Source organism: Neomonachus schauinslandi, chromosome 10 (assembly GCF_002201575.2).
Source record: "Neomonachus schauinslandi chromosome 10, ASM220157v2, whole genome shotgun sequence".
Taxonomy (NCBI): domain Eukaryota; kingdom Metazoa; phylum Chordata; class Mammalia; order Carnivora; family Phocidae; genus Neomonachus; species Neomonachus schauinslandi.
The window spans coordinates 111,551,353-111,570,032 of NC_058412.1; the positions used below are offsets into that span (position 1 = coordinate 111,551,353).

Consider the following 18,680-nt stretch of genomic DNA (forward strand, 5'->3'; position numbering starts at 1 on the left):
TGGCAGAGTCCAAAAGAAGAGGTCTGGGCATTCAGACTGGACACCCTTCTGGTCTGGTTTATTGTGGGGAGTTGGCCAGAGCCCAGGCACAAGGAAGATTTTTACAAAAAGGCTCGCACCGCGTAAAAAAACAAAACAAAACAAAACAAAAAACCCTACTCTGTGTCCAGCTTGGGGCTTCGGCCCCATAGTCCGTCCACTGCTTCCCCGGGGCGGAGGGGTCCCTGAAGCTGCGGCTCCGGGAGATGCTCTGGCCCTCGGGACAGCGGGCAGGCACGGCCCACTGTGCAGACTCCGGGCAACTACGTCGTGGCCCCTCGATGGTATCGGTGGAGCTCAGAATGCAGCCCAGTGTTCCGCCAGCCCTAGGTGGGCGGGCGGCTTCAGAGCACGGCCAGGTTGTGGCAGGACTTGGAGCGGGCCTTGAGTGCCCGACGGCGGGCGCTGCGGGCCGTCAGGCGGGCCAGGAAGCGAAGAGCCCGCTGGCCGAGGCTCGCCCGCCTTCGGGGCGCAGACGGCTCCGGGGCCGCGCTGTCTCGGCGGCGCAAGCGCAGTTGCCGCACCACGCCCTCGAAGAGCTCGGCCACGTTGTGCTGCAGCGTGGCCGACGTCTCGATGAACTTGCAGTCAAACACCACCGCGCAGGCGCGGCCCTCTGAGGGGCGGGGTCAGGCAGGCCCGGTAGAGGGGGACATAAAGGTGGGAAGAGGTGTGTTGAGTCTCAAGCTAAGCGCTTTTTCTTTTGGTCCTATCTTGTGCTGGGCGCCAGGGGACTCCGAGGTAAATGAGACCTGGCTCTGCGGAGTTAGTTCACAGGCTAGTGACTGATACTGGTAGCAGAACGAGGCTGGGAAGACAGGAAGGCTGGGAAGGGGCTTGAATGCCAGGTAAGGGGTCTGAGCCGTGCATCAGGATTATCTGGGGGAGCTTGTTAAAATGCAGATTCTTGAGCCCACCAGCAAAAAATCTGATTCGGTAGGTTTGGGACGAGGTCTGTGAACCAGCGTTTTAACAAAATCTGGGGATTATGTTGGGGAGTGTGGGGCTGTCTGCTCACAAAGCATATGGTCTTCCATCTTCAGGAAGCCACTGGGCTGGGAGACAGGGGCCTGGGTTCTAGTCCTTAGAGGCTGGTGACCCCGTGGAACTGGCTTACCCTCTCTGGCTCTCAGTTTCCATAAATTTTATATTTTGCCCGTGAGACGGGCCATTTTGAGATCTTTATGGGTCCCACATGATATTATCAAATTTTTTGAAATATTCCTTATCCCACTTTGAATACAAATTATATATAACTAAATGTTTTGGTTTGTAGTTGTCAGCTGCCACAATATTGGGTTTTGTAGATGATTCAAACTTTGTGAAATTTTAATTTGCAATTTTCTCACTGTGTTTCGGAGCTAATAGTTTCAGATCCCAGACGTAAGCCCTTGGAAAGCTTGTACGCGCTGGGCCTATGATGCCCAGTGGATAAAGTGTCTCTGACTGAGGGCATGGGAGAGCCATAGGGGAATTTTTAAGCAAAGGAGTGACAAGGTCAGATCTGGTTTTGGAAAACTCTGACAGCTGGCGAGGAGAACTGATTGAATGGGGAGAGAGAAGTACAGGGGCTGGCCCAGGCTAAGGTAGAGATGCCAGGATGGGGCAGAGGTTGTGGGCACAGGGGGAAGGGAAGGTGGGGTTAAGGGAGGTGGACCTGACAGGATTTGGGGGCTGGTTTGGGGGAGTGGGAGAGGAAGCAAGAATAGTTCCTAGCTTTCAGGCTTAGGCGTGTAGGTGTGTGATGGGGGTGGGGTGGGGTGACAGTCCCTGAGATGGAGAGCACTGGAGGAGGAGCAGTGACAGCAGGTTGAGAGGAAGCTGGAGGAGGAGGAGGGAGTAGAGAGGGCTCACCTTCCACAGAGACTTCCCGGCAGCGTGCCAGGTCGGCCTTGTTGCCCACCAGGATGATGGGCACGTGGTCCGCCTGATGCGTGCGCCGCAGCTGAATGCGGAGCTCAGAGGCACTCTCGAAGCTGCCTCTGTCCGCGATGGAGTACACAATGACGTAGGCGCTGCCCACCTGCAAGCATGACTCTTGGCTCCAGCTTTCATCCTGCAACAGAGCGACCCAGGCCCATTCTCCAAGGGTACCTACCTCTCAGCCAGAGGGCTCTGGCTGAGAAAGGTAGGGCTGGGATGGTCCGAAGGGTGGGCTGGGGCTGAGGCTTATACTTTGGACAGGTTTGGGGGACAAATTCTGCCATTATTCTGTGTCACCTTGGGTAAACCACCAGTCTTCCCTGAGCCTTAGTTTCTCTGTGTGAAAAACTGGGCTAATAACACCTCACTACATTTTCTCACTTGTTGATTGCTTCTGCAGGCCGGGCACTGGAGACAAAAGATTTCTTTGGTTCCCCCTCCTGCTAAGGAGGGTTCAGCTCTTTTGTCTGGTTTCTGAGGAGGGCTCAGTCTTGCTAGACAGTTCTTGTGGCCTTCCGCAGTCCAATTAAGAGACAAAAGGGGGGGCGGGGCACCTGCGTGGCTTGGTGGGTTAAGCATCTGACTCTTGATTTCGGCTCAAGTCATGGTCTCAGGGTTATGGGATCAAGCCCCACATCGGGCTCCACGCTCAGTGTGGAGTCTGCTTGAGATTCTCTCTCTCCCTTTCCCTCTGCCCCTCCCGCACTCACTATGTCTCTTTCTCTCTAAAGAAATAAACAAAATCTTTTAAAAAGAGAGGCAAAAGGAAGGGAGAGAAGAGAGAAGGGAGGCTGACTTCAAGGGGAGGCATTTTCTAGGCCAGCGTTGGAAGAGAGAAGTGAAGGAGCAACTGTGGAGTGTAGGAGGTATAAGGGAAGGGGTGGAGAGGTGGGGCACTTTAAGAAGCAGAGTCTTTGCAAGTTGTTTGACAAGGAAGGGAAGAACTGGAGCAATTTTGATATGCCATTTGGGTGGCAATCTTGTGTCAGGGACAGCATGCTGAGACTGGACTGTCTGGGTAACAACTTCACAAGTGTTTAGTAAGACACCGTTCCTATCTTCCAAAAGCTCATGGTCTGGAAGGGACGCTATGGAAGTCGAGAGTTCTGATGCCCTGTCATAAATACCATTAAGAGGCAGGAGCACGTGGCTGGAGGAGCCATGGGGGATGAGGGGAGGAGGTCAGAAGAACTCAGCCAGGCAGAGTGTGGGGAGGGCTTAAGAGCGGACTGACGAGTGGGGTTTGAGAGGAGGAACAGGAGAGGAGAGTAGGCCAGGGGTAGGAAATACTGAGTGGTGGAGGCACTGTTTTTGAGAGGGGAAGAAGCCAGAAGAATTTTCTGATAACCCAATAAGATAGATGACTATGAAAGCATCAGATCGATGGTCAACACACTGTCAAAGGGATTAAGTTCCCAACAGCCTTTCTGATCCTTCCCCAGGCCAAATAACCATGGGCTGAGTCAGATGCATGTGAATTCTTAACCTTACTATGGACAGGTTCCTTCCTCCCTCTGGGTCTCAGTTTCCCCATCTGGAGAATGAAGTGTAGGGCTTGAGCATTCAATCATTCATTGCACAAATGTTTATGAAGGATTTGCTATGTGTTAGGATCACAGAAGCCGGTTGGAACATGGATTGGCGGGTAGGACTCCTTGGGGGTGTGATTAGAAATATAGGTTACAGGACCCCATTTTTGTAGGTTCTTATTCATCAGGTTTGGGGTGAGACCTGAGAATTTAATTTTTTTTAAAGATTATTTATTTGAAAGAGAGAAAGAGTGAGCTTGCGAGTGGGGGGGGGCAGAGGGAGAGGGAAAGAAAGAATCTCAAGCAGACTCCCCGCTGAGCGTGGAGCCCTATGCAGGGCTCCATATCATGACCCATGAGATCATGACCTGAGCCGAAATCAAGAGTCTGGTGCTTAACCAACTGAGCCACCCAGGTGCCCCAGATATTTGATTTTTTTTACACTCCCTAGGTGACCCTGATGGTCAGGCCAACTAGGGCACTACTGCATGAGCCAAAGGTCCACCCAATCCTGGGAGATCCGGCCTCTCTGACATCAAAGGGTACCATCTGTCGAAAGGATGGATGCTTATTCCAGTGATGTTGCTACTGGGTGGACCCTCTGTGGAAATTGCCTCCACCGTCACCAGCCAGGGAAACTGGTTCCGTTTCCCCATTTTATTTGTAGGAAATCCAAGGGCCAGAGGAGAAGAGAAAACATTCTCAAGGCCATTTAGCCAGGTGGGCACAGAATTCCAGTTCCAGTACTCTTCTTCCCCAGTCTCCTAAATGGGACTCCCAGGCTGATCACTTTTCATAATTCACTGGACTCTGCCCCACTAGATTTTCAACTGCATTCAAAAAGTGCCGCCCCCCCCCCCCCCCAGCCTCTGAGCTCCATGAGGCCAAGGCACATGTCTGTCTTACTCACTGCTGGGTCTTCAGTGTCCTGGCCCATGATTCATACCCAGCCAGTGTTTCTAAGTGAATGAATGAGTGAAAGAGTGAAACCCCAGCTGAAGGTTCATAAGGTGATGTTCCCAGTGGGGATGGAGAGCGACAGTCCTAGTGCATAAGATTACAGGCTCAGGAGCTTATAGATCTGGGTTTGAATCCCCCTTGATCTCTGAGAACTTTGGACGCATTACTGAACCTCTCTGAGCTTTGCTTTCCTCGTCACTAGGAGGGGAATCAGAATACTCACCCATAGTATTTGTTTTGACTGAACGTCATAATATATATCCAGCGCTTAGCACAGGGGCTGACACTTGGGAAGAGGGTACTCCATAAATCCCTGCTGCTAGGAGGACCATGATCATCATCATCATGCTCAGTTGGAGCTGGGTGTCCTTTTAATCCTCGTGGAAAGGAATTGGCCACTTAGCTCTTTCATCCCTATCCTCCCGCCTATCACTGGGGCTGTCAGTCATTCTTGCCAATCACCCAACAGTGCCCTCCTAAGCTCCACCCTGTGGGCGGGGCCTCCCCCTTACTGAGCTAGGCTCCTAGGTGATTTTTACGTCCTTCTCTCTGCTTGGTTGTATTTCTTTAAAGTTCTACAATAAGCATGTATTATTTGTATAGCAAGAAAAAAGAAAACTCAAACAAGGTAAGAAAAGCGTAACAGGGGCATATCCCTGCCTGCTGCTTTCTTCCTATTCTGGAACAGGGTAGGGGAAGGACATCCTTTGCTTTCCTTCTTTACTAGCTACCAAGTTATGAGGAATAAGAATGATCATTATTTACATTTCTTCACCTATGTTCAGCATTATTTCATGCTCCACACTGTGCTCACTGCTGGGAAATTGCATAAGAACTTTAAAAAACCAGCTGGTAAGGAAGGCGGGAATGATTAACCCATTTATCAGGTGAGAAAACTGAAGTCAGCCCAGGGTGGGTGGTCAGTCAGTTGCACAAAGCCACGCAACTGGTAAGGAAGAGAAAGGGGTGGCGGGTTTACCCTCAGGCATTTTGGTGCTAAATGCAGTGTTCCTTCCTCTGCACAGTGTGTGGGCGGGGGGGGGGGGCAGGGGGCTGAGGGTGCTGAGGACGAGGTGGAGGTTTGCAGGGGGAGAAGCACATCTTGGGATGGCTGCAGAGGGGATCAGTGGAGTGAGAAAAGGACTCAGGGTTATGAGGTTCTTCTGCCTTTCGTTGCAAAGGCTGCTTGGGAGCTGTGGGTTTCCAGGGCTGCCGAGGATGGCCTCTGCCATGTCCCTGCTGTGTCGTGTCCGAGGAGGGGACAGGGGTCTGGTACCAGGCTCAGCACCCCTCCCCCCAAGTCCTGCTTGCGGTGCCATACCCGTTTCTCAGCCTCCCAGGTGTCCATGACCACGAGCGTTGTGTCCTCTCCATCCACTGTGAGGGTCCTCTCGTACACATCTTCTGCAACCGAGGAAAGAGCCAGATCTCAGGGAGGAGGGGCAGTGTGAGGACGTGGCCCCCCGAGTCCCCTTTCTGGTCACAGTGCCCCCTCCACTTGTGCTGGAAGTGCTCACCCCCTTGTTTGATGTCTGTCTCTCCTGATAGTTCAAGAAGCTCCACAAGGAGCCCATGTTTCCCCCGCTGCCAGAATCAAATAGTAGGTGCTGAGAAGGCTTTTGCTAGTTTGGTTTATTGATGAGTGTGGATGGTGGGGTTAAAGCTGGGCTGGGAATTCTCCCAGTCCCACTCTGTCCCTGACTTAGTGTATGCTTCGGGCAGGTCACATTACCCTCTTTGGGACTCAGTCTCCCCACTTGTCACATCTACAGGTGCACATATGTACACCTTTCATCTAGGCTTCTCACACTCAGAGGGGTCAAGGCTAGAGAAGGGGCCTGGCAGAGTGTCCCCACTTTCTCTTTGCTTTTAACCAACCTCCCTCTGCACTCACCCTGTGTCCCCTCGGCTGGTCCTTCAGGAATCCATCTTCATTTCCTCTGTCCTATCCCTGTCTCCCCTCGTCCTGGAGTCCCTGACCTTCTTGGCTCACTGCATCTCTCAGGAATAAGGGAAACTGGGGAGTCTCCTTCTGGGGCGGGATCTTAGTTTTGCTGCAGGTTGTTGGTGGCCATAGATGGTTGTCTGGAGCTGGGAGGATCTGAGAGTCAGGGGAAGTTGGGGCTGGGAGTTTCTGAGTGGGGTGGAAGCCTACCATTTCTTTCTACTTGAGACTCATGGAACTCAGAATTGCTTCCCTATGACATGGAAATTAATCATATACCTCATCCATGAGACATTGGCAACCTTCTCACTATTCAAGGCATTTCCCTCCTGTAGACCATTGTTCTGGCTGTGCCCTGCACCACTCTGGTGGGGGGGGGGGGGACACATCATTCATTTCATAGTCTATGTGAATGATGCCCTTTAGAGTTGAGAAGTGTGTGAGTTGCACAACTCTTCTTGGCAGCCTTGTGCCCCTGACAACAGGGCTTTCACTCCTTTGGCCACATCCCAGCCCAGCCCACAGGGTCCCTACCTCCCAGCTGTTCATGGAGGTCCCGCTCTTGCTTCCCTGCAAAGAGGCTGGCCAGGCTGGTCTTCCCTACGCCAGGGTCTCCAAGCAGTACCACGCGGTAGAGGGCCTCCCAGGAGCCTTCAGAGTCACTGGATTCAGAGGACCAACCATTGGGGGCAGGTGAAGGTTGCTGGGTGGGAGGATTGAGGGAGGCTGACTGGCCCAGCCGGGGATGCTGGGATTTTGTGGAAGGTGCTGTACACAGGAGGCCAGGCTGGTGGCCCCGGGGGGACAGGGGCAGTGGAGTGCTGGCTCGCCGACGCAGGGGGGTCTTTGCTTCTTGCTGGGTGTTTAGTGTCATCCTTGGTGGGGAGGGGCTTTGATCCTTCCTTCCTTCTGTAAGCAAGAAGCAAGAATGGGCAGTGAGCCAGGCACCTGTGAGCCCCTTCTGCAGGGTCCAGATGAGCTCCTGAGAGGACTTCCTCCAAAACCTTCTCTTGTTCAAATGACAGGAGGAGGCGCCTCAGTTCCTTGGGGTGGGGGCTTCCTGGCTTCCGGGCCGGAGTAAACCTGGGTCAGGCTGGGAGGGGTGACTATGCAAGCTGCGAGCACGCGCATATGCACACCCACAGGTCGCTTCCTCTGCCGTGAGGATGACCCAATACCCCAGGACACACGGACAGAGACAGACAGAGGGGCAGCAGCGAGGTGGGATGTCCATACAAGCATGCACACACCCGTGTACAGACGTGCCCCCCCCCCCCATTTGGAACATGGGACCCACGTTCTGAAAGGCGCCTGAATTGCCCCTGTCTTCCTCTTCCCCACAGCTCTCTTCCCCAAGGTTCAGATCGGGGTTGGAGGATTGAGGGCTCCTGGGAGGGGGTTCACTTCCGCTGCCCCATCTCCTGAGGGCTGAGGAAAAGGCAGGACGGAGCGGGTTGGTATTCCGAAGGGTGAGCAGAGTCTGGGGGTTCCCTCGGCTGTAACCCGAGCGCCCTGGTGCCATGGGAACGACGTGTCCGGCCCGCCCCCTACGTGAAAAATTCAGGAGAGGCTGGGCGACGGCCTCCAGCGGCTGTTGTAGGGGGGTGTCGAGGCAGCGGGGCCCAGTTTTGGTGACAGGACAGGGTCCTGGCGGGGGGCGGGGAAGGGACCTACAGGGCCCGGGGGCGCATGTGCCATTCCCAGAGTCTGAATCCGAGCTTCCCCCACCCAGGGTCCTGGGTGTGAGTCCCCCGATCCCGGGAGGGCTTCTTGTCCGAGGCTATCCAACCCACCAGGCCCCAGGCCTGAGGACCCTCCCCCCGGGACGCGGGTTCGAGGCCTCCCTCGTCCTTGCCTGCGCCGCAGAGCCCCCCATGCAGGCGCCTGGCGAACTCCGCTCCAACTCGACTAAGTTGGCGGCGGGCTGCGCGGGCCTTTACCTCGCGTGGGTAGGGGTCCAGGGTCCCCGGCCGCCGCAGCTGCCGGGTTCTCCAGGCTGCACCACCGCCTCGGCGCGCAGCCCCTCGGGTCAGTCCCGCCCCGCCGCCTGGGCAGGGGGAGGAGCCGCGACCCCGCCCCGTCCAGCCCCGCCCCGTCAGGGCAGCCCCGGGGTCCCCGCCCCGAGGCCACGGCCGCCCAAAGACTTTTCGACTTTTCGCAGAGCTTAATTGACCCACTGCCGCAAGGCCTTCGCCTGGGGGGGGGTGGCTGTGTCGGGGTGGGGAGCGAGAGAGAGGAAAGAAGGGATTTCTGAATTCCCGGGTCTGGATCCCCTCTGCATCCACGCCAGCAACGGGGCGCACCAACTTTAGCCCTCGCGATTCCCCGGTCTCACCCTTCAAGAGCGGCGGATTCAGCCGTTCTGGGGGAGGGCTTCGGGAATCTGCCTTTTAAACAAGTGCCCAATGATCTTGCAGAATTCATGGACCCCACTTTGAGAAACTCAGCTCTGGATGGAGAATTAATTTTGGGAGGTGGCTCCAGGGGAGGAGGGAGCCTAGGAAGTCTGCACTGAAGTCTTCTGAATATCTGATTTTGGCATCCCATTCATTCATTTACCAAATTCTAAGTTAAGCACTCTTTATGCAGGGGGCGGCCCTGTGCCTGGAAGAATGGCTGTCCCCACTCTGATAAATATTTACTGGGTATTTGGGCTGTGGCTGGTATGTTTTGAGCACATTGCCTGGAGTATTAGCTCATTTAATCCCGGCACAACACTAAAAGGCTGATTACACTGAGGCTTACCTGGGTCTGGGACTCAGGATTCTGCCGCTCAGCCAACTGTCCCTTTCCATCACCGCCCATGGCTTTTAAAAAAAAGCCTTCCTAGGCACTTGGAGGAGGAGAGACACGCTGTGATCCTGGTAGAGTAGGGCAGTTGGGAACTGGTGATTTTGGCCATCCAAGGGGCCAGGATCCAGGCTCTTTGAGCAGGATGCTTCCTTTGAGGTCTTGAGGGACCGGGGTGGGTTTGTATGTGGGCCCTTGCAGACCAGGCTGTACCTGTGGGTGGGGTTCATTGTCATGGCTGAGGGGGTCCAGGTGTCCAGCTCAGAGCAACTCGCACAGTAGCCTGTAGATTAGCTCAGCCTCCGCAGGGCTGGGGGCAGACACTGAACCCCCTCACGCCTGGCCTCCTTCTGTGGTTTGGCCTTCTTGGCATCCCTTTCCTACCCACAAGATGGGTTGTGACTGGTATCATGTCACACATTGTCTGGGAATGAGGCAACTTAGCTTCCAGTCCCAGCTCTGCAGCTCAATTGCTGTATGGCTGGGCAGTCCCCCACATAGCTGGCTGAGATCCAGCTGCATCGTTGGGATCACAGAGCCTCCGCCTCCCTCTCAGGTCTCCTGTTGCCCACACTCCAGCCTTGATCTGCAGCCTGATAAAGGCTGGGCTGCAGGCAGCAGAGCTCAGTATGCCCGGCTCCTCTGGTGTTCTCCCCAGTGACCTCCCCAGAAGCCCTGTGGCCATGACACAGCTGCTTCTGCTCATTGTGGCTCTCCTGGCCCTGGGTCATATGCCTCCAGGTAACCAGCCGTGTGTGTGTGTGTGTGTGTGTGTGTGTGTGTGTGTGTAGAATGAGGAATAGCCTCCCAGGTTCTGGAGGACAGAGGAGGCCTAGACCAGTGTATGTGTTCTGGTCCCACCTCTGACTTGCTGGGCACCTTAGGGCAACTTCCTAAATCAGTCTGCACCTCAGTTTCTTAATCTTTAAAATGGGATTCACTCAACAAATACTTTTTTGAAAAATACTTACTGTGGGCCAGCACCATGACAGCTATTGGGGATCCAGCAGGGAAAGTAAACAAGGTCTTTGCTTTCATGGTGCTGATATTTTAGACAGAAAAGAACCAAATAAACACAGTATGTCAGGTGGTGATAAGTGCTCAGAAGAATAGAAGCAGGACTAGGGGTCAGTGTGGTGTGTGCACGTGGGAATGGTGGATGGGAGAGCTGATGGGGATGGTCAGGGGAGGCCCTGTGTAAGAAGTTGTTTTTTAAGTTTGTATTTTGAACAACTTGAAATTTACATGAAAGGAGAGAGAATAATATAAGGAACAAGGTGAGTTTTTTTTAAAGCATGTTATTGTAGAAAAATATAAATTTCTGCAAACATAGAGAATAATGTAATGATGTAAGTTTTTAAAAGAAACCTTTTTATTTTAGAAAATGTCAAACATAAATTAAAAAAATAGTATGAAAAACCCCCGTGTACCTTCACCCAATCTCAACAATTGTCAACTTGAACCAGTCTTGTTTTAGTGACCTATCGGGAAGTCAGTCTCAGGTATCTTAACTATTTTGTATAAGGCCGATGTGAGCAGAGATCTAACTGCAGTGAGAATATTAAGAAGATCTTTACAGGGACCAGGAGGCAGGAAGGTGACCGATGTGTCTGAGGAGCAGTGAGGAGGCCAGGATGGCTGGAGTAGGGGTGCACCAGGAGAGAAGACGAAGTCAAAGAGATGAGGGTGGGGGGGTGGTTACAGGTCATGTAGGAGAAAATAGCAACTCTGGGTCTCAGGGTCATCAGAAGGTCGAAATGTGATGATGTGTTAAGAGGAGTTATAGGAACTGCCCTTACCTGGGAATCAGGGTCTTGGGTTCTGGTTCCAGAACCCACCACTTACTGGCTAGGAAAAGCTGGGTAAGTTGCTTCCTTTCTTGAGCTATAAAAGGAGAGGTATGGCTGCGAATGAGCCCTGGTTGCTCTACCCTATGTGTTGTCATTCCAGTAATCTCCCTTTCCATTTATTGGGTATTTACTATATGCCAGGCACTGTGCTAGAGTGATTAAAGCCCGTATAACTGCCTCCCTGAAAGGGGGGAAGTTCCACAGAGGAGGAATCTGAGGCCAAGGTCACTCAGCTGGGAAATGGCAGAGCTGGGATTTGGACGAAGGTGGTCTGAGTTGAGTTTGCACCATGCCGCTAACCATTATACACACACCTTCTTCAGAGTATGGATCCTTCGCCTTGTAGAGATTTTGAGGCCAGGTCTGTCTCAGGCTAAGTTTCTCTACCTTGGCAGGATGGAAGGATGGCTGGTTGATAGGTCAGAATAACATCCATGGGTCGGCCCATTGTGAGGGTTCCATGGGATCTCTCCCTCTCTCTTTTATTTATTTATTTTAGAAAGAGAATAAGAGAGCATGGGGGGAGGGGCAGAGGAAGAGGCAGAGAGAGAACCCCAAGCAGACTCCCCACTGAGCCTGGAGCCAAACACAGGGATCATGACCAGAGCCAAAATCAAGAGTCGGATGCCCAACTGATGGAGCCACCCAGGCGCCCCCAAGGGATCTCTTTTAATCCAGGGAGAGGGAGGGAAGCCTTTCCCCTCGACCTCCCGCTCAGCCCCGGTTCTTCAGAGGCTGCTCTCTGCCCATCTGGGTCACATGTCTAGAAATATTGCTGTAACAGACAGACCTACCCGAGTGGCCTCTCTCCTCACATTTGCACACCTGTCCTAATTGGCCATCACCACATCTTGATGGTTTCCTTTGGGGTGCTTTCCACAACTCTACTAATTGTATTTATTTGCTAGGGTTTTAACTGCCTTTCCTTCTGGAAGCTCCTTGAGGGCATGGACCTTGGCCCACCTTGTTCATTGTGGTATCTTCAATGTCCCATGTTTGCTGAAGGAATAAATGAAGGAGATGCCTCGTGCTGTGACCGAAGACCCTTAGAGGGGGTACAGACCTGTTCCTCCGAAGTCCTACCTTTTCCATGGCCCATGGCTAGAAATTCCTCCACTAACATTAAACAGGTCCCTATGTGTGCAAAGCAGTTTATGTCATGGTTACCAGTGAGAACTTGAGAGTCTGATTACCTGGCTTTGAATCTTGGTTCTGCTCCTTAATGACTGTAATCTTGGGCAAGGTTGTTAGCCTTTCTGTGCCTCAGTTTCCTTACCTTGTATTATGGGGATCCTAATAAGACCAACTATAATTGTACAGCATTGTGATGAAAAGGGCTTAGAGTGTACCTGAGCAGGGAGTGAGTTAACCTGGACGAGAAATTAGTTTCCAGGGGCGCCTGGGTGTCTCAGTCGGTTAAGCATCTGACTCTTGATTCCGGCTCAGGTCACGATCTCTGGGTTGTGAGATGGAGCCCCATGTCAGGCTGCAAGCTCAGTGTGGAGTCTGCTTGAGATTCTCTCTCTGTCTCCCTCTGCCCCCTCCCTCCACTTGCTCTCTAAATAAATAAATAAAATCTTAAAAAAAAAAAAAAGGAAATTAGTTTTTAACTTATAACCAGTGGTCTAACCTGTGACCTGTGGACTAACCCGGACTGAAATTGGTGGGCTTATTTGTAACTAGTTGTCTCATCTGTGACTAGGGCTCTAGTCTGTTCCATCTGCTCTAACCCCTTGACCTGTGGTCAGAGTTCGTGTCCTTTGGCCTAAGTTAGGACCTGTGGGCTGTTGTATGACCAGTCATCCAACACAATGACCAGAGAGCTAACAAAAGACCAGACTTGTGATCTAATGTGGGTCCTGTGGCCTAACTTGTGGTCAGTGGTTTTATCTGTGACCTGTGGCCTAACCCTTGATGTATGGTCAAAGCTGTGAACAGCGGTCTAACCTGCAACCCATGGGCTGCTCTGTGACCTGTGGTCTTCCTCTGCACAGGGAGAAGTGAATTTAAGCGGTGCTGGAAGGGCCAGGGGGCCTGCCGGACTTACTGTACAAGGCAAGAAACCTACATGCACATGTGCCCAGACGCCTCTCTGTGCTGCCTCGCCTATGGAACCAGGCCTCTGGCCTCCAAGCCTGCATATGTGTAGCTGGTTCTGGGGCATGTACCCTTGCTCTCCAATAAACACCTGCTGCACCTGTCTCCTCTTGCTGCTTGCTCACCTCCCCCCCCCAACCCCCGCTGTGCTGGGTGTATGGCGATGGACGAGGTCCTGGTATGGGAGGGGTGGAGGGATGGTCGGTGGAGGGAGGTGAGGCGTCCGGGGCAAGTGGGTATTAATGACCTCGGTAAATGGTTACAGGCCTGCCTATAATATCCCTTCCACTCTCTCCAGCTCCGGAAAAATTACTCAATCTCCGTAAGCATCCTGGGTCTTCTTATCCATAAAATGGGGATAAATTATAATATCAGGAGAACTGGACTTTATAGAAAGAATGCAAAAAGGAGGTTAGAATTAATAGTAACAATATGAGTTAATAATAATAATGAGTTAATTATAGTAAGGATGAATAATGGTAGAGTTAATACATTTTGGCATTTTGAAAGGCAGGCCCTGGAGAGCGACGGGATTTCTCTATGTCCCTTTATCTCCTATTTTAGCATTGTAAGGGCTTGCCCAGGTGGAAAAGACCACAGGATTTTATGAAAGCAGTTTTCATGTACACAGGGAAAGCAGAGAGAGAAGTGGGCCTCGGCCAGACCCAGGGAACCGTGGGCAGGGGAAGGCAGGGAGAAAACGTGAGCAGAGTCAGGGAGGTAGGCTGACAGACTCACATGCCAATTACCCTGCATCAGGATTATGTCTGGCTGAAAAAACAGGTAGCTCAACTTGCAGGGGCTTATCTGGAGTTAGGCAGCAACCGCATCAGGGCGAGCATCTTGGGATCCTGCTGGGTCCCATATGGCTGCCAAAACTTCAGGCTCAACATCATTGTTTAAAGCAGGAAGCAGGGGCAGGGTGGGATTGAGCTAGTTTCTCACTTTTACCAGGAAAGCAAACATTGTCCCTGGAACCATCCTCAGCAGACTTCTGCCTCCTTTTCATGGGCCAGAGGATTGTCACATGGCTACGGCTGGCCGCTCCCCGTGTCAGGGAGGCTGGGAAGAATGTATTCGCCCGGATAGTAGATGAGACCTGGGGGTGGGGGAACGGAGATGGGGAAGACCCCCAGTGTTGACCCACCTTCTCCTGGGGTAGAGCCCAGGAAGGAGCAGGCATGTTCAGTAAGTTGAGGGGAATGCCAAGGACAGAGTGGCTCTTTTCCACTGTCCTTTGAGACTTTTCAGAGAAGTCCAGGGTAGTCTTGGAGTAAGAGAAAGGACCCTGCTTGGCCTGGCTAAGAAGAGTGGTGATATTCAAAATACTTCACATCAGGAGGGGTGCTGAGTGAGTCTCAGGGCTGGTGCAGAGTCCTGGAGACTAGCTGCTGTGTTAACCCTTTAGTTTCTGGTATGAGAGGGACCTGGGAATGTGCCAGAGGCAGCTGGAGTGGAGGAGGGGATACTGAAGGGTCTTGGGCAGCAGCTCTTTGCCAACCAGGAGGGAAGCACTGAATTATTTTAATAACAAAGCATACCCCCTGAGTATCAGCCCTGCCTCTGTACCCCCCTTAATTTCTGGGTAATCTAGACATTGAACTGATGGCCAGTGGGTCTGTTTTAGGACCCGATGTGGTGGGGATGAGGTGGGCTTGGTGTTGGGAACCTAGAAAGAAGACAAGATGAGAACCCCAGAGCCAGGCACAGAACCACAGCGAGCTAATGTGAGGTGGCATTAGCCAGTGTCACCACTAGGCCTTGATGAGTCAGCAGGAGGCCTGACCAGTTCACCAGCAACCAGCTGTGGCTAGAAAGCCAGTGGATGTTTTCAGTGACATCCAGATCCCAGCAGATGCCAGCCAGCAGCCCATCATTGAATCTCCTCACCCCTAGCTCAGCCGTCATATTTGGGAGGAGTAGGGGGGAAGAGGAGGAATCGGGAAGCCTGAGCAATTATACCAAAGAGACTGAGTCTCTCCGAATTCAAGAAACCTCCAGACGATATTTAAGTTGTTGAATTAGACCAAGTTTTAAACTGAAGTGAACTAAATTTAGTTCTGCACTCCACCCCTCCCCTCTGCGTTGTTCTACAAAGAGTGAGGAAGCTATGTTTTCTTTGCTCAGTCCCAGACATGGTGCGAGGGAGTCTGTGACCTTGTTGCTGTGCAGATGTGATGAGCTTGAGGAGTGAGGAGTCAGATTGAAGTTCATATGCCAGCTCTGCCACGTCTGGGCCATGGGCTGTGCGAACAGCGCAAGTCACTTCCTGCGTCTGATGTCAGAATCCTCCTCTGCAAAATGGGCGTTCTAGCTCTGAATGGGGTGGCTGTGGGGTCAGATGAGATCCTCTGGTACTTTGCAAGGGCTCCGTAAAGCTGTCTCTTCTCCTGAGCAAGAGGCACGCCACTGGCTGCCTTCTTCACACATTTCAGACTTCAGAAAATCTGCAAGAACAATGCAAAGAATTCCCATAGATCCTTCACCCAGTTTTTCCAAATATTAACATTTTATCACTTTTACCTTATCATTTCTTCTCTCTCTCTCTCTCTGTATATATAAAAAATATAAATATATGTGTGTGTATTTATCTGTATATCAGACATGATTCTCTTTATGCCTAAATACTTCAGTGGGTTTTTCCTAAAAACAAAGACATTTTCTTATATAACCCCAGTACAGTGATAAAACTCAGGACATTCACATTGACAAAATTCTATTGTCTAATCTTCAGATCTTGTTCAGCTTTTACCAGCTCTTCCAAAAAAGTCCTTCACAGCAAAACAAAACCTCTGGATCACATAGTACACCCAGCTGTCAAGATTCTTTGATCCCCTTTAACCTGGAGCAGTTCTTCAGTGTTTCATGACATTGACGTCTTTGAGGAGTCCAGGCCGGTTGTTTTGTGGAATTTCCCTCAGTTTGAGTTTGTCTGATGTTTCCTCATGACTGAATTCAGCTTATGCATTTTTGGCAGGAATATTCCAGAAGCGATGCCGTGTTTCTCTCAGAGCATCATGTTGGAGGCAGCCATCACCCTTCTGGGGGCTGAACCAAGACCCAACAGTCTAGACAGTTTTTTTTGAAGCTCACACCTCACACGTGCAGGGCTGTTTCCGACCCAGCACCCTAACAGACCATCGTCTAAGCCTACATCCCACCTCCTAAGTCGTACGGATGCACCTAACAGGCCAAGGAGATGAGGCAATTCTAGGGTGGAAGGTTCCTCAAGATACTTCACAGATGAGGCCCCCAAGCTCAGAGAGGGAAAGTGACTTGTCCAAAGCCACACAGCTCCCGAGGCACAGAGCCGGGACTTGGACTTAAATCTTTGGACTTTGGGTCAAGTCTTCTTCTGAGACAGAACAATAATCACACAATGGAAGGACAGGGCATCGTGAAGGGAAAGGTTTGGGAGGAAGAGAGCTCCCTGGCCCTGGAGGTATGCAAGGTGAGCTAGGGGGGTGGACAATGCTACAGAAGGGATTTTTGCTGTGTATTGAAGTACTATTTTGGGGTACAAACATTCATTCCCCAAAGAGTCACTGAATGGCTGAGCTAGTGATAACAATACTATCAATTGGCCATTAGTAAGGACCAACTGCTTTACACACCTTAGCTCATTTAATTCTCACAGTCATGGTACTATTATCCCCTCCTTTTCTAGAAGGCAGCTGAAGCTCTTAGTGAAGTGAATTGTCCAGGTCATACACCCAGTAAATGGTGGAGCTGGGCCTCCACTCTGGTCCTCTAGCGCTTGATTTTATCTTCCAGATTCACCCTTACTTGTGTTTTTTAAAATAACATTTTTTTTCTAATTGTAAAAGTAATATATGTTCATTGGAGAGAACTTGGAAAACAGAAGCACAAATAAGAAAGCAAACATCATCAGTATTTTCACTATACATAAATACCCACAAATAAAATATATGTAAAATGTGATTTGCAAATAAAAAGGAATAAAACTGCACAAAATTTTTGGTGTTTTGGTTTTTTTGTCTTTGTTTTGTTTTTTACTTACCAATGTATCATGAGCATTTCCATATGTGCTTAGATAGTCTTCCAAAACAAGATTTTTAGCACTAAAAAGCTTCCCAAAATTTCTTTAAAATTTTCCAATTTTTATCACTTGAGTAGAGTGGTTAGACACATTGTAGGAAAATAAAACATAGATGAGCTTCAAAATATTTACCATTCTTATAATCTGTTAGCTTTTTAAAAAAATATTTTTATTTTATGTTTTTAAGATTTATTTGAGAGAGCGAGAGAGAGCGAGAGAGAGAGAGCGAACGCATGAGCAGGGGGAGGGGTAGAGAAAGAGGGAGAAAGAGAATCTTTTTTTTTTTTAAAGATTTTATTTATTTGAGAGAGAGAGTGAGAGAGAAAAAGAGCACAAGAGGGGGGAGCGGGAGAGGAAGAAGCAGACTCCCTGCTGAGCAGGTAGCCCGATGCGGGACTCGATCCCGGGACTCCAGGATCATGACCTGAGCCGAAGGCCGTCGCTTAACCAACTGAGCCACCCAGGCGCCCCAAGGGAGAGAGAGACTCTTAATCCCTGAGATCATGCTCTCTCTCCAAAATCAAGCCAAAAATCAAAAGTTGGATGCTTTACTGACTGAACCACCTAGGCGCCCCTAAAGATTTTATTTTAAAGTAATGTCTATAGCCAGAGTGGGGTTTGAACTCACAACCCTGAGATCAAGAGTCACATGCCCCTCTGACTGAGCCAGCCAGGTGCCCCCCCTCTCCCCGTTAGCTTTTGTTACATATTTTCTCAGGATGGAGTTACCCATATATTTTTTAAAAAGTTAAAAAACCTGTTTGTATGTGTATATATATACTATTATATATCGTGTATATACTATTCATATATATAATATTAATACATACTATATAATATATATTATATTCATATATATACATGCTTTTAAAAAATATTTTATTTATTTATTTGAGAGAGTGAGAGTGAGAGGGAGAGAGGGCAGGGTGCTCAGAGGGAGAAGCAGACTCCCTGCTGAGCAGGGAAGCCGGGTGCAGGACTCTATCCTGGAACTCATGACCTGAACCGAAGGGAGTTGCTTAACCAACTGAGCCACCCAGGCGCCCCTTATATCTACGCTTTTATTCATCCACTTGAGATAGAGAGAGAGAAGGCACATGAGCTGGGGGGAGGGGCAGAGGGAGAGGGAGAAGCAGGCTCGCAGAGCAGGGAACCCAACAGGCAAAAATATGGAATGCTTCACGAATTTGAGTGTCATCCGTGCCAATCTTCTCTGTATCGTTCCAATTTTAGTATATATGCTGCCAAAGCGAGCACTATCTGCATTTTCATAGAGATTCTTCTATTAGAGATTAGAGGAGTTTCTTGTTTCAGTAATGGGTGGATCCCTTTGGGCTTACAAGACAGGAAAAGAACAAGGGGGTGACCATGACAGGTAGGGTAGGGGGTTTGGGATAAGATTTGGTGACTCCCTGCTCCCTTCCCCACCTGGGTTTTCCATGGCAGAGTTGAGTGGAATTGCTTATTGTGCCAGGGCTGCCTCGAAG

At 50.7% G+C, this 18,680-nt stretch overlaps 1 protein-coding gene and 1 pseudogene across 1 annotated transcript; both read right to left on the reverse strand.

The window, feature by feature from the left end:
• Positions 1–383: 383 nt before the first annotated feature.
• REM1 (RRAD and GEM like GTPase 1) lies at positions 384–8,390 on the reverse strand. Its single transcript, XM_021689219.1, has 5 exons — positions 8,337–8,390; positions 6,931–7,305; positions 5,773–5,855; positions 1,894–2,095; positions 384–655 (listed from the first exon to the last, which is right to left on the reverse strand). The coding sequence occupies exons 2-5, from the start codon at positions 7,268–7,270 to the stop codon at positions 384–386; spliced, it is 897 nt and encodes a 298-aa protein (XP_021544894.1). The 5' UTR covers positions 7,271–7,305; positions 8,337–8,390.
• A 9,966-nt stretch (positions 8,391–18,356) lies between these two features.
• LOC123326074 lies at positions 18,357–18,450 on the reverse strand (annotated as a pseudogene).
• Between the last annotated feature and the right edge of the window lie 230 nt (positions 18,451–18,680).

Coding starts and splice junctions, on each gene's coding strand:
- REM1 (XM_021689219.1), bottom strand. CDS start 7,270: ATGACACTAAACACCCAGCAAGAAGCAAAGACCCCCCTGCGTCGGCGA. Junction 2,096..5,772: donor CCTGGGAGGCTGAGAAACGG/GTATGGCACCGC, acceptor GCTCTGTTGCAG/GATGAAAGCTGGAGCCAAGA. Junction 656..1,893: donor CCGGGAAGTCTCTGTGGAAG/GTGAGCCCTCTC, acceptor CCCGCCCCTCAG/AGGGCCGCGCCTGCGCGGTG.